The sequence below is a fragment of the Pocillopora verrucosa genome, chromosome 2 (assembly GCF_036669915.1).
Source record: "Pocillopora verrucosa isolate sample1 chromosome 2, ASM3666991v2, whole genome shotgun sequence".
NCBI classification, from domain to species: Eukaryota; Metazoa; Cnidaria; class Anthozoa; order Scleractinia; family Pocilloporidae; genus Pocillopora; species Pocillopora verrucosa.
The window spans coordinates 5,811,585-5,826,553 of NC_089313.1; the positions used below are offsets into that span (position 1 = coordinate 5,811,585).

The 14,969-nt window shown below is 40.8% G+C and overlaps 1 protein-coding gene across 1 annotated transcript; it reads left to right on the forward strand.

Moving 5' to 3' along the window:
- The first annotated feature begins 3,141 nt into the window (after positions 1-3,141).
- Positions 3,142-13,005, forward strand: LOC131787013 (ATP-binding cassette sub-family C member 4-like). Its single transcript, XM_066162330.1, has 7 exons — positions 3,142-3,176; positions 6,391-6,931; positions 7,363-7,745; positions 8,353-9,701; positions 9,958-10,528; positions 11,358-11,494; positions 11,939-13,005. The coding sequence occupies exons 2-7, from the start codon at positions 6,401-6,403 to the stop codon at positions 12,805-12,807; spliced, it is 3,840 nt and encodes a 1,279-aa protein (XP_066018427.1). The 5' UTR covers positions 3,142-3,176; positions 6,391-6,400; the 3' UTR covers positions 12,808-13,005.
- The last annotated feature ends 1,964 nt before the right edge of the window (positions 13,006-14,969 follow it).

A 14,969-nucleotide genomic window follows, 5' to 3' on the forward strand; every position in this document is an offset into this window, starting at 1 on the left:
ACATAACTTCTGTTTGTTTTGTTGTTTTACTTTCCCGCCGCCAAAACTCAAAGTACAAGCCTCACTATCGTACAGAACCTACAGGCATGGTCAAGTTATAGAAATAGATGATCTTTATGATTGCAGGCCCACTTTCTCAACGGAGGACATGCGTTCATCGATCTTGAGCGCCCGCGAAATTTGAATTTTCTCCGAACGGGAAGGAAGTTTTCGCTCGTTTCTTGAGTTTTTTGTCTAAGAACGACATTTAAGACATTCTTGAAAAGGTAAGCAAATGGTGGGGGTTGTAAATAAATAATTTAATGTATCATTTCTTGAAAGCAGACAACAAGAGATTTAGCAGAAGATTTATAACGATAGTGACCGTTGCAGAAAGCCGCCATTATCGGTGCGAAGGAAGCCAACAATGTGCAAACCGCTGACCTTTTATAGGCTCGCTCCGTGTTTAAGAGTTAGCGCCAACGCACTTCACGATTATATTTGGGGATTGTCGATTCTTTTATTTTCATTCATTAATGAAGTCGGCTTTCTTGTCAGTAAAGGGCTATTGTTTGTGTATGATAAACAAAATAATACATGGTTGCTTGTAGATGTGGAATTTCTCCTCTCGTGTTCAATTCGACATCTCACTCGTTCGCTGTGCTCATTCGTGAGCTATCGATTTGAACACTCAAAGAGAAATTGCATATCTACGCGCGCCCATGTATTATTCTCTATTTATCACATAAACTGCGGTGTTTTACAGGGATTTCTGGATCTGAAAAAAGCCGTAGCAACACACGTGAAAAAGCATCGTATTTTTTCACGTGTGTTGATATTTAATCAGCTGCACACACTTCGCTCGCCCTCGGCGCCACTCGGTCAGGTTGATGAATGAACGGCAAAGTTTTCTCGACTAGTTGTTTGTCGGAGCTTTCTAGAATTATGGCGGCGAAAAAACAAAAAATTCCGCATCGCTGACAGACAGCGAGGTTCAAACTTTCCTAGAAAATAAAGAAAACCAATATAATGAAAGAAAAACCGAAACGTACGTATTCAGTGACTTTGGTGTTGGCATTTCTTTCGGCTGAGAATGAAAATCGACAACTGGAAGATTTGCCACTGGCCGATATTGGCCGTTTACCTTGAAAGACTTCTTCTGTCGGTAAGGACAAAGTCAATAAATGAGAATTTGGTAAATTAAAAATTACGACCATTGTTGTTTTTGTAATCATGATTCAACGCATTTTTCCATCTTAAGAGTTAGTGCCAACGCACTTCACGATTATATTTGGGGATTTTCGATTCTTTTATTTTCATTCATTAATGAAGTCGGCTTTTCTTGTCAGTAAAGAGCTATTGTGTTTAAGTGTTCAACTATTGTGTTTGAGTGTTTAACTCGACATCTCACTCGGTTGAACACTCGAAGAGAAATTCCATATCTACGCGCGCCCATGTATTATTCTCTATTCAATTGACTAACTTAGACATACCATGAGGTATCTACCTCCAACACATCAGGAAAGCCCAGATTAAAAAATTATTCAAACGAGTATAAACAATTCTCTATAGAATATAAGGATGCATTCCTCTGGGCTGATCCAGACCAGGATTTTTGATTCGAGATCACTGGGATCATGCTACACTCGAACAGTAAAAAAAAAAAAACAGAAATTGGTCTATTATTAGTAAACAGAAGGAAGTCACAAGATTTAAAGAGAGGAATAACTCGTGCTGTTCTCATTTGATCGTAACGCTTTAGGGATGATCATGAAGGTACATGGTTGATTACATCTTTTTTTTCTTCGACAATATTCGTGACAATTTTCATTAAAGTCCAATATTTGTGCAGTTCTCTGATAAATATATCAATAGTAAAAACGATCGATTGCCTTTTGGATTCCAGTTGTGTTTAAGAAAAAGGATGGGGTTAGACACTGAACTATCTCTCCCTAAAGTTCCCTTTTTCGTCTATAAAACATCAAGCAAAACCACAAAATAATTTACAATGATCATCTCACCATTAATTTGCATTATTTTGTTGACGACAGCGCCGATGCGTGACATGGTGCTGTTTGCTCTCGCATGGATTTGAGACCCGTCTAACTTTCTTCACAAAATGAATCTCTCTACCGTCGAGCCTGTATTAAGCGGTTACCCTGTATTAAGCGGTCGGTTTCCATAGTCCTGAAAATTTTCCCCCTTAATGACTGTAATTTTAACCTCCATTAACCGGCCACCTCCATAGAAGTGTTCGTGGTCACACTGTGGTCCCAAAGGACTTTTTCTAGAGTTCCCCACCTGTATCAAACGGTCACTTGAAGTGCAAATTGCAACCACTGAAATAAAACTGAGAAAATCTCTCAAGTAAACTTGAATCCACGATTATCTCCCTGAATCAATGTAAACAAAGTGGTCTATTGTGGCAAAATATTTTATTGTTTTTGTCGTTTTCCATAATGCTCCTTTTCTGTGGAACCTGTATTCAGTGGTCAACCTGTTGTAAGCGGTAACTCCATTATTTTCCGTGGGTAACCACTAAATACGCCTCAGTTCGACTCAGTATCTTAAATTGCGAATTCACTGCGTTAAGGTTTTATGTAAGTATACAAGCTGTGTTTTGTTTCGTAAACAGATAACATGACACGATCCGTGAAGCATGAACTGTAAACAACACGGGCGGTCGAGGGCGATCAGTAAATGAATCAACCCTTTTCCACAATTGCTGGTTTGGTTACATACAGCTGAACTCATTAATCAAATGATAAATTGCTCGTAATCGTGTGCGTAGCTCACTTGTAAAGATTTTATATTCAATATCAAACCGACATTAAGGACATAAATTCATTCGTAACTTCATTGAACCGCAAACAATTAAAACAGTGCTGTCATTTACATCATAGCAAGCAAAGAGGGATCTTTTAAACGCATCCAAGGTTAAATGCGGAGCCTACAAAGTTGGCTTGCTCTTGGTAAGTTTATCATAGTCATTAACATTTTGTTGAAGAGCCCTCGCCATAATGAAAATTATCGTCGCAGGCATTAATCAAAGGGATGAATTGACGCTGAAAGTTATGGGTCTTCAAGGTGCTTGGTTTCTGTGTTTGTGCATTGAATACACTTCACTCTCAAAATGCATCCCAGCAAAAGGGGGTACAATGACGTCTATGGTATGACGGAGAAACCTTAGGAAAAACGTACGGTGAGTTATAATCGCTTCCATGGAAAGACGTGATACGTCTGGAGGCTTATGTTACTTTTGAGGAGCGTTTTTGTTTTAAATTATTCTTACGCGAGGTTAAGAGTCCCGAATCAGTGCAAGTCAAGCTAAGTGCGATTGAAATTAAGGTCCAGTTTACTCCACTCTTAGAAAACTTTGAGCAGGATTTCAGACTTTTAATGAACGATTTGTCAAACTTATTCATTGGCAGAAATATTGGACAAGATGGCGGCCGCGCTTGCGCATTTCGTCCATAAAGGCGTCCAAATAATATAAGAAACTGTAGGGAAATTTGTAAAATTTCTAAGATATAACAATCAGGAGCTCATGGTTCCGTCCGCTCTCGATCGAGACATATTCAGTACCGATTCTGCTATTCATCAAACCTCTCAGTGACTCGATAAATAAAAACCACTTACTTCCCGAGCCAGTTCTTTTGTCATTGTCCATTGACCTAAGTCGCCATACAGTTCTTCAAAATCCGTCGTTCTCCATCCCAAACACTCGCCTGTTACAGGAAAGTGCATCGATGAAGTCAACTGCCCTCGATCGAATTGACTGCTACTGAGTTCGAAGCGTCCAAATATCCTGAAAAATTGCCATTTCCTCCCATCAAAAAACGTCCCAACGCGCCAGAATATCCCTTATTTTCCATGTTGAGTAAGTGACGAGTTGCCATGTTGAAAACTATGACTGAAATGGTTTAACACGAGCAAAGCTGATCTTCGAATTGTCGGCCATATTTGTTTATGTTCTTGCTGGTAAATTAATTAGTTCTTAGGTCCTTTTAGGGAATAAAAATATGCCAGGCGTTGAATGCAAATTCAGTCATCTTGGTGCGAAAATTTAATAAAAAAGCAAATAAAAATTCTGACATCATGTCATCGCTCTGCCTCGAAAAATCCCAAAGATTTACTTGCAGGTCTTCTTTTCTTTTTCTTTTCATCAAATAGAAGTTCTGCGGTGCTCAAATTGTGTAAGCCATGGTACGAAACACGCTTCTTTGTAGATCGAGCCGTGATCGCTGCCATATTGAATTCTCTTGATGTACTATTGTTCCGGAGTGTAATACGTTATACCGCTGATAATTGTTAGCGGGCTCGAAATGTCCTTGATTTCTGACGATGTTAGAACGAAAGAGTCTATGGCGCGGAACCATTCAGATAACAACAACAAGTCGAAAATTTCAATATGAACCATTAATTAAAGTCATGTTGCGGTCCATTCTTCATTGGACAAAATTTCCAGGCAACATTACCAATTTATTTCTAAACAAAAAAAAAAAGGAACGAATGTTTTCCGCTCACACTACAACGGCCGTCAACGGCGGCAGACAGATTTGAATGGACATTAATCATGTGCGTGCCAAGAGCTTAATCTTAAAAACCGCCAAAAAATTGAAAGAGCATTGATGTTGTCGTTTTTACTAGCTCGGAGAATTTGTTCACTAAAAAGCCCTGTTCATTTTTGGAATCGCTTGACATTTCTAAAAAATGACTCTAATACTCTTCAGACGTTTTAGTGACACTTTAATTTGGAGAAAATCTCCGACTGCCGGGCATTTAGCCTCGTCGAGACCGCGCCCGGCAGTCTGATCAGAAGCGTCTACAACCGAGTAATAATATTGTAGTGTGCACAAGCTCGAAGAAATTGTCCACTAAAAGACCAAGTTAATTTTTGGAATCTCGTAACATTTCTAAGCAAACATCTGATATTTCTAAGAAGCTTGAGAGAACCTTAATTTCGGTGGAAATTCTGTGAAAAATTCTGCGACTGCCGGGCATTTCGTCTTCTTAGGACCGTGCCCGGCTGCCAGGCATTTAGTCATAGCGTTTTCGAAAAGCTCCGTTTTAAATTTGTTTTCTTTCCTCAGAGTTTTAAAACTGATTTTGAAAATGCGCTTTCAAAACTTTCAAAACAAGTCCCCGTTTATTCAGCGTGGTGAAGACAGGGCTCTTGGGAAATTTTGTGACCCTCTCGTTTCAAAATACGACATCTGTCTTATTGTACAGGAACATCGATCGTCTGGCGCTTTGTTGGCTCGAGAATTTCGACTGTTACATTTCGTGACATACTGGTAAATTTATTCATGACATTTTCTTGCTTATAAAATTTTATTTTTCGCCTTGTTAAATGGAAGTCAAAAAAATTTGCTAAGAACTGGTTTTTGACTGGATTATAAGCAGCAATAAACAACAAACGAGTGCCTTTTTTATTTCTGCTCCCGCTTTTACGCCCTCAGATAGTTCCTGCTTCCCGCCCTCTCCCGTTCTCAGTTCTCCCGCTCCATTGTCCCCCTCCACTCCAACTTTTACTGATTTTTCCGTCACCGTGTAAGATACTCTGTATTACCCAACATCGTTTGCTTGGACTTTATTTGTGACATTGTGATCTTCTCATTTTCAAGGACAAATGATAGAAATTATTATTACATGTTGATCATTTTGTGGAATACTCTCGAACTGGTTTTGGCTCTCCGTATAAAGGAATAGCAATTATTCAAATTTCTCTTAGAAAAGACAGAGAGTATTTTCAAATTGTTTTGAAACAAACTGGCTTCGTGACGGATAAAACCCATTCGGTGGTTTCTCAGGTCTCGATATCTCGTGTGTGATTAGTTACAATTATTGATTTATTTTAGTGACTAATAAGTTTGTCATAGATGCGACAAGTTCTTGCTTAGAGGAGACAAAAAGGAAAGCGGCATGGCGAAAAATTGTGGAAACTCCATTCGGAACGAAAAGTTGGTTCCATGCAGCTTCCTGAACTAATTGCAAGATATTGTTTACCCGTTATTTAGTTTCTATCTAGAGGGAGGCTGGAACTCACAAGGCTCATCCAAGCAAGGGGATCAATATTGGCGCGCAAATTTCCCGCGAAAAATTTTAAACAAAAACAAGGTTGGCAACCGCTGTCAAGAAAATTAAACGTTCATAAAAAGTAGAGAAACGAAAACTCGACACTCTTCCAGTACAAAGCTTATTCAATGACGGTTATTTAACATTTTGTTTTAAGCTATATCATTCTAGGCTATATAAAAGTCACGAGGTTCTACGAAACACCGTGACTTAATAGATTTTATGTAAGTTTATAACTCTTAGAGGGCAAGTTGGTTCTGAAATCCTGGAACAACACGCGAAGAGATATGTCCATTGCGTTGAACATGCTAATAGTGACAAAGTATTTTGTAGGTCTCAAGTGATGGCACCAAAAGGCGGTTACAGGAGAATCTCTGGTGAATACGATAATAAAGTCAGTTTTGCATCTTCTCTTTTTTTCCGCTGGATGAACGGAGTCTTTAAGAAGGGCAGTCAAAGACCTTTGGATCAAAATGACTTTTTACCCTTGTCAGAGGAGAACTCTGGCCGTTTTGTCACCGACAGGCTTCGAAAAAGCTGGGAAAGCGAGAAACGTCATTGCAAGATGAATGGGAAAAGGCCCAAACTTTGGAAAAGCGTGTTTGATATGCTGTCTGCCAAAGATATTATCATCATTTTGACGGGGATTACATTGTATACAACTTCTCGCCTTCTCTTCCCACTGTTTCTCGGGTATCTTGTTTCTAAGCTTATGTCAACTGAGGCAGAGAATACTTATCAGCTCTACGCCTGCGCGTTCGCTATGTGTCTCAATGGTTTGATCGGTGGTCTTGGTATGCACCAGCAAGACTACAGATGTGAGACATTAGGGATTAAAATAGGAAGCGCCCTGAGGGGGCTGGTGTACCACAAGGTAGGCACGATCAAAAAGAGTACTCTCTGCATTTTTCAAAGGCTCAATCGATTTTTCTAATACCCTAAACACCCCAAATTAAGCCGAACAAACTTGAACGCGTTTATCTATCCGATACAGAATGATTTTTTTCCAGAAATCTTTGCAATCCTGCTCATCAACAAAAAAAATTAAAGAAACAAACAGTTATTTAGCCTGCAATTAACGTGAAGTAGGCTACAGAAACCATAACGTATACGGCCGTGCTTTTGAGCAAGATTCAAAATGGCGTCTGAGTTGTCACTCTTTTAACAAACTTAAAGAGAATTTGATAGAGACTTATTTACTCTTGTCTCGAAACGCAGCCACGAGTAACTTTATGCCGGAGATTAAAATCAGGTGGTTTGTGGAACATACTTCTTCTTTAATGACTCATCTGTACTCTCTTTCAGACGCTTCTACTCAGCAAGCAGACGTTACTGAAACTCACTGCAGGACGGTTATTCGATCTGATATCCAATGATGTTAAAAGAATGGAAGAAGAGACAGTCAAATTGTTTTTCTCAGCCGTTTTCGCAGTTCCTGCTTATGCAGGGGCAATATTCCTTATCTACAATTTGATCGGTTGGCAGGCTGTTACGGGTGTGTTTCTCCTGTGTATTTTCATGCCATTCTTTGCCGTCTTGTCGTATGCTAACGCTAAGCTGCGTCTACGCACAGCTACAGTGTCGGATCAGCGAATCTCCCTAATGAATCAAGTAGTTTCCGGGATCCGCGCGGTCAAAACGCACGCGTGGGAGGACGAATATAGACGAAAGATAAAACATGTAAGAAGGTAAGGTAAATTATCATTTTTAATAAGAAGTGGGCTCATTTATTGAAATCTGGGAAATAGATAACCACAAATCTGTTTTTTCTCCACTGAGAGCTCTGTAAGCTAGGCAGTTTAAACATAACCCCCCCCCCCCCCCCAAAAAAAAGAACCCTTAGACCACTATATGAGCCAATCAGAATGCCTCTCTTCACAAAGAATAAGTGTCTCATGTAACCCATTTGATAACCAGAGGATTGGCTGCTCAGTTAAAAAATATTAGGACATACTGAGTAGAGAGTGTGGAAGAGCGCTAACTGATGGCTCAAACTCCAAATATCTCTTGCAATTCATCTTCGAACGACTCGCGCGTGATTTTCGCCCGAAAGAGAATAAGTGCTCATTATTATAGGTAGAACGTCTCATTTAGTCTAATTTGTCTTCAGTTCGTATTATTTTTCATACGCTGTCGTGGGGTCGCAAAAGACGCACTTAAACAAAGACGTGAACGCTGAGGAAGGGTGCGCTTGCCGTCGGCTCACCTCGTTAATATTTCAAATTAGAGAGGACAATGACGACGAGTTGGTTCGATAGAATGCCCACATAACTTATGATCAACTCTTATCCTCAGAAATGAAATCAGCGTTATTTCGAAGAGGACAGCCATTCAGTCAAGTATCGATGCCTTGTCATTCAGTGCAACGCCACTGGCCACTCTGGTGTCAGTAATTACTATGGTACTTACCGGTCAGACCCTCACGCCCGCCAATGTTTTTATGCTCCTGTCGTTTATGGGCGTTTTAATAATGAGTGGCATGTTGAATGTGACATCTGGTTTAATGGTAACGTATGACGCCTACGTTTCGCTCGGAAGAATCGAAGAATTCCTTCTTTTGGAAAATCTGTTGGAAGCCTCGAAGAGTGATGAAAGCAACGAGTCCCAACAAAGAGCGAAAGGTACCCCAAGTGACCGAAATTGCAGTTACTTAAAAGAAAAAGAGGAAAATACTGAGAAAGTTTCCTCCTCTCGTGAATCAACAGAATTAGGGCCTATTATATTATGTGTGTCAAATTTAAGCTATGCAAAAACGCATCAAAAAGATGAATTTATTCTTGAGGATATCAACTTCTTTGCACCTTCAAAGAGTTTAACAGTCATCACCGGCCCGGTTGGCAGTGGTAAGTCTACTCTGCTCTCAGCGATCGCTGGTGAAATTTCGAACGCCAGTGGAACGATTGATTATCAAGGTTCTATCATTCACTTGCCTCAGACTGCTTGGGTATTCTCGGGATCGATAAAAGAAAACATTCTTTTTGGCCAGCCCTTCAAGGAGTCCAAGTACGAAAGAATAATCGACGTCTGCGCTCTAAAAGAAGACTTTCGGCGGTTACCTGGTGGTGACCAAACAGTTGTTGGAGAACGCGGCGAGGTTCTGAGTGGAGGACAACAGGCGAGAGTAAGTTTAGCTCGTGCAGTCTATGCTGACGGAGATATTTATCTATTGGATGATCCACTGAGTGCTGTCGATTTCAAAGTTGGCCAACACATTTTTAACAAGTGCATCAAAGATCTACTAGGCGATAAAATCGTTCTTTTAGCCTCTCATCAGCAACAGCACATGGAAAATGCTAATCAAGTGATTGTGTTGTACAAAGGGCGTGTCTTCGAGAAGGGACGCTTTACTGAACTGCACGAAAAAGGTGTAATCAGTTCAACTATTGACCCGCTCTATAAAGCAGCTCTAAAGGACAAAACGGACTCACCTGAGCCGTTCGGCTGGGAAAATAACGAGGAACACGATGATGCTGAAAAATGCCAGAAAACACGTGCTCTGCCCAATAAAGCAAGGAGTTTGGAGATAGCAAAGGAGGATCGTACAATCGGAGTTGTGACATCCAGGCTTTATTGGGACTATTTCAGAAGTGGAGCACATCCCTTGATTATAACTGGAATGGTTGGTTTAAGTCTCATCACTCAAGGTAAACTCATTGTTGGACTGAGTTACAAACTATGGGTCAGGCCCTAAAAGGGAGGACAGTAACCGTTTTCCTATAATTCTTTTATTCTACTTCTTTTATTCTATTTCGTGCAAATCATTTCACAATGCTTTTAATAAACAATACTGCACAAATTTCTGACCATGTACCCGATATCTAACTTGCTCTTACAATGTTTAACTGAATGATCATATAGAAATACATTTCAACCACCACATCTTGATCTTATCTCTTTCAGCCATCATAGCTGCTCCAGACTTGTGGCTCTCGTTTCTTGCAAGACTTAACCCAGAGGATCAGAAGAACAAGACTTATCTATCTGTCTTCGCCTGTCTGGTTGGCGCGTGTTTTATATTTACTATCGTTCGGGCTTATGGATTCTTCCATGTTTGTCTAAAGTGCGCCGAGCGTCTTCACGATAAAATGGTTGTGGCCATTTTACAAGCACCTGTCCTGTTCTTTGATTCTAATCCAGTGGGAAGAATCCTAAATCGCTTCTCCAATGATATTGGCTGCGTAGATGAGCTGTTGCCCAAAACATTCCTAGCGGCAATGCAGAGGCTCTTGTTGTTATCTGCCCAAATTCTAGTAACAGCCGCCACAAACGTTTGGCTGATTTTTCTTGTTGTTCCAATTTCCGTGCTGGTAGTTTTGCTATCCAATTATTACTTGAAGACTGCCAGAGAACTAAAGAGGTTAGAGTCGATATCCCGAAGCCCAGTGTTCGCTCATTTTTCGGAGACCCTGATAGGACTGGACACGATTCGTACGAGAGGAAGACAGAGAGATTTTGTGGATGCACTTTACAGGTATGTTAGAGACATTGACTCAATGCGTGGTGCCAGAGCCAATAAATGCACAGGGCACTTACGAGTCATAACTGCCCATTTTCTGTGAGCTATTAATTTTTCATTTACCGCCAATACACGAAATTGCATCACGCGTCTTTTGTAATCCTGCCTGATATGTGCCGAGACACTATTCAGCAAGTGGACCTTTCCGTATTCGAGGCACGGTCGCAAAACGAAGCTATCCGAAATAGGCACGAAGTGCCTTACCCGTGGTAAGACTACAGTAATTGCTCTCTGCAGTTTTCGCCCTTCTGATAGGATTTTAACAGACCCATAATATGAACGGTCAATCAATATTTAGAAAAGTACCACATCGTAAACAAATTCGGCTCTAAAGGCTCTCCCTTCATTTTGACGAGTAGAGCATTCCTAGGAATGTCTTTTTGAGATGATGGGTGTAAGGCAGAATTTGTTGAAGGACTCCGTTACATCGTCAGCCAAAAGAGACACTGGTCTCACTTCAATGTGCAGACCCGATGTAATCTGCTTTAAGTTTTCTTTAGAGTGATTATGTTAAAAAGAAAATAAAAAAATTGAGTAACAACAAGCCAATCACATCAAAAGAAAAGATCACAAGTAGTGAAAGAGGACTGAACGTAAAAACAAGCAAACGGCATTGAGCGCGGGAAAACGCGTTCGACCGATGGGCAGTTAGTTTTGCGCGAGTTTGCTGGACCAATCACGAAGCAAAGTAATACGAAGCTTATAGAATCCGATTTATTTCGACAGTCAACTAAAAAATCACTCCACTATTAAAACTTATTGTGATAAACACTCGTCCCTTCAGATATCAAGATGTTCACAATCAGGCGTACATTATGGTGATGGCCAGCGGTCGGTGGCTTGGTGCACGTTTGGACATTCTCGCTTCTTTGTTAGTCGGTGCAGTTGCTCTGGCTGCAATCCTGGTATCTCAAGATGCCGGTAAGCTCAAGATTCTTAGCAACGTTTTAGTCTTTCTATGTAAAGTAAGAATCTATATAGTCGTGAATGAACACAGCATGAACTACTGATTAATAAAATAGGTGTGAAAATACGTGCACTCTTATTATCAACGGGTGGTTTATAAACACGACAGAAACGTTAGAGTCCCTCGGGCGGCTTAAGTGCTGAGAAAACTTTCAAGTGGGTTCTATGATCCAAAACGGGAAACTTGGGTTGATAATTCCTCTGCACCTACTTAGCTTGGAGTCAAAACAACGACACCAAGAAAGACGTAAAAAAGACACTTGATTTATTCCCTTCCATAAAGAGACTGCCTGGACCAGGCTAAGTAACTTAGCCTTGTTGAGTTTTCGTTATATCTTTTGAGCTATCAGTAGAAAACTAGTCCGGAATTTATAAATTGAAGGTTCAATTTTTTTTCAGCTTACGCTGGTCTCGCGCTTGTTTACGTCATCCAAACTCTGGGCTCGACTCAATACACTGTTAGAAAAACCTCTAAAGTAGAAAACTACATGACGTCAGTTGAGCGAGTTATGACCTACACCAAACTTGACTGTGAGCCTGGATACGAGGAAGAACGAACACCGCCAAAAGCCTGGCCTCGGAGAGGAAGTATTGTGTTGCGAGATGTATCATTGACGTACTATCCGGGGGGACCTCAAGTGCTGAAGAACATCAATCTAAGCATCAAAGGAGGAGCAAAGATCGGAGTTGCCGGCCGTACGGGAGCTGGGAAGTCATCTTTTGTAGCAGCTCTTATGCGCATGCCTGATGCTGATGGAGAGATAATCGTTGACAATGTTCCTATTAAAGAGATAGGCCTCCAACAAGCCCGGCGAGGTATCTCGGTTCTTGGCCAAAGTCCTGTTCTTTTTAGTGGATCACTGAGAAAAAATCTCGACATTTTGGACAAGTTTCAAGACGCTGAATTATGGCAGGCTTTAGAGGATGTGCAACTGAAAGATTTTGTTGAGACACTTGAGGCTAAGCTGGATCACGAACTGCTGGAACATGGCGCTAATGTCAGTGTTGGAGAGCGGCAGTTAATTTGCTTGGCTCGTGTGCTGCTACAGCGAAGTAAAATTGTCGTCTTGGACGAGCCAACTGCGCATGTTGACCCAGACACAGAGCAGACGATTTGGAATGTAGTGCGGGACAAACTGAAGGAGTCCACTGTCATCACTATAGCTCACCGTTTGAACACGATAAAAGACTGCGAGAAGATTTTGGTCTTGAAAGATGGAAAAGTTAAAGGATTTGACAATTTTGATTCAATAATGAACATTAAGTGAGATGCGGTCTAAGGTTTAAATACCTCGAATGTCACGTAGGTCTGATCCTGCAGAGCTCAAGATATTATACAGTTTATAATCTTCTCCAGAGCTGACGTTTGATGTTATCGCTCGCGGTTTTGGCTCCTTTATACTCCTATGCATCTTTAAAATCTCTCCCGCTGTCATGTTTCAGGGTGTTACGCAATGTTCATTTTGCCGTGGGTCTATTCAGTATTAGATCACAGACGAAGTCATAATGTGGTAAGAACAGAAAAACCTGCACACTAGGCGCAGGCGAGTGTGTCACTGATGTTCCTACTGCTCTATGACGTCCTCTGTGATCTTTTAATGAACAGACCCACCATAACATAGACTACATATGTGTTATGTAATAAACAAGCAAACTTTTTCTCATATTGATGTCACTTACCCGTCTGTCCCCTAACTGATCATAAGTAAAAAAACCAATGAAGATGCCTTGGGAAAGACTTATGAGCACCACATACCACTCAACGCAAACAAGATATCAGTTCATTCAGAAATAGGAAACTGCTCAGCAGCCTGGCCATGATTTTTTAAGTGAGCGGGGTGGGGAGGGAAGCTATGTCCAGATTTAGGGTCCGATATCAGAGAGTAACAGACTGTCATGTCAACATTAACGTTGGTTAAAAAATTTAGATCTTCTCGGGTGAGCAGAAGGAATGAGAGGAAATACAGGCCTGCAAGATAGTGACACAGATGACTTAAGTGCCACGTAGGAGACCTCCCCCCTTAACCCACCATACCCCCACCCCCCTAAGAACAGCGAGCTTAGTGTCACACATTTAGTTATCCTGATAACCGGGCGCGCTAACATATTTTTTGTGATGGTAATCCCAGCGTTCTTGCATAGTGTGCAGATCTCATACTTTCCCTTTGGTAACTTATTTAAAACATCTCTAGATACTTAAAGTCGTACAAGATTTTCCTTCTCACTTCCCACCTTTTAAAAAATGATCTTGCGCCTGCGCCATATTTTCTTATGTGGTCTCCTCACTCTGTTCGGATATATGATTGTCTTTCGTGCCCTGGGGTGAAGATGGGAAATTTGAACCGGAACTGTCAAGTCTTTCTAACGGAATAAACGTGTTATATCTTTTGATATGGATTCGTTTCAAGGTTAAAAGTTCACTCTCGCCAGCAAATGGCTCAGAAGAAGAGGTCTTCAAGAGAGTCACTATCACTAATCTTGTCTTTTGCCAAAAAAAATTGGCTATTGAACGAAACAATCTTCAAAAGTTTAAATGTCCATGGGGTTGCTTAGAGGGGATGTTGAAACTTCGAATTGATTGACGCATAATTTGCATCGCTTCGGTGAATCGAAGTGTCGTTGAATCAGAAGCTTATTCTGTCGCCTTTAGGAGTTTGATATCCATTATTTTCCTAACGGAGTTTTCTGTAGCATCGATCCTCATCATTTCCTCAAACCAATGTCGCCGCAATGGCCGGCAAGCGAACCTTTATGTAAAAGGCACGGTTGAAGAGCAAAGCTTTCCGTACCCACATCAACGGTAAGTCGTGTGTTACTAACTGGCCGTCTAAAAGAGATTCTAAAGTAACGTTTTAAGTTGTAGCCCTTCTTCAGAGCGGATCGAATGCTAAACAATTTACACTGAGTGAAACAAACTAAAGCGAGGATCGCATTACAAATGACAATGTCAAAAGTGTCATAAATAGTCTCGCTAATTCGCGCAATCTTCAAGTTAAAACCTGACAAACAGAGACATGACTAACTCTTGCTTATCCAACTATTTTCTTGCCTTTATTTCCTTTTTTATTGAAAGAACACGAGTGCGGGATTTTCATGTTGAGTAACTTGGTGAGAGTTGGTTTGGAAGTTTTTGTGAAGTCACGTGCAATTCCTTAACTTCTACACGGTATGTTGGAAACTAATCGCGAACACTATGTGAGCTTGGAACAAGTTGCGGATCACAACGACGCTAGTGAAAAAGAATACGATGCAAATGACCCAGGAGAAGGGTCATTTCAAATTTTCGAGGATTATGCAAATAAATGCATATAGAGCAGGACGTCGTTGATTTTGAAATGGGTGACACTGACGCAAAAAGTGGACCTGACAGTATCGTCGGCATTGGTGACAAAAGGGACTTATTTACCGTCTTTTGTTTTAGTTTTTCAGG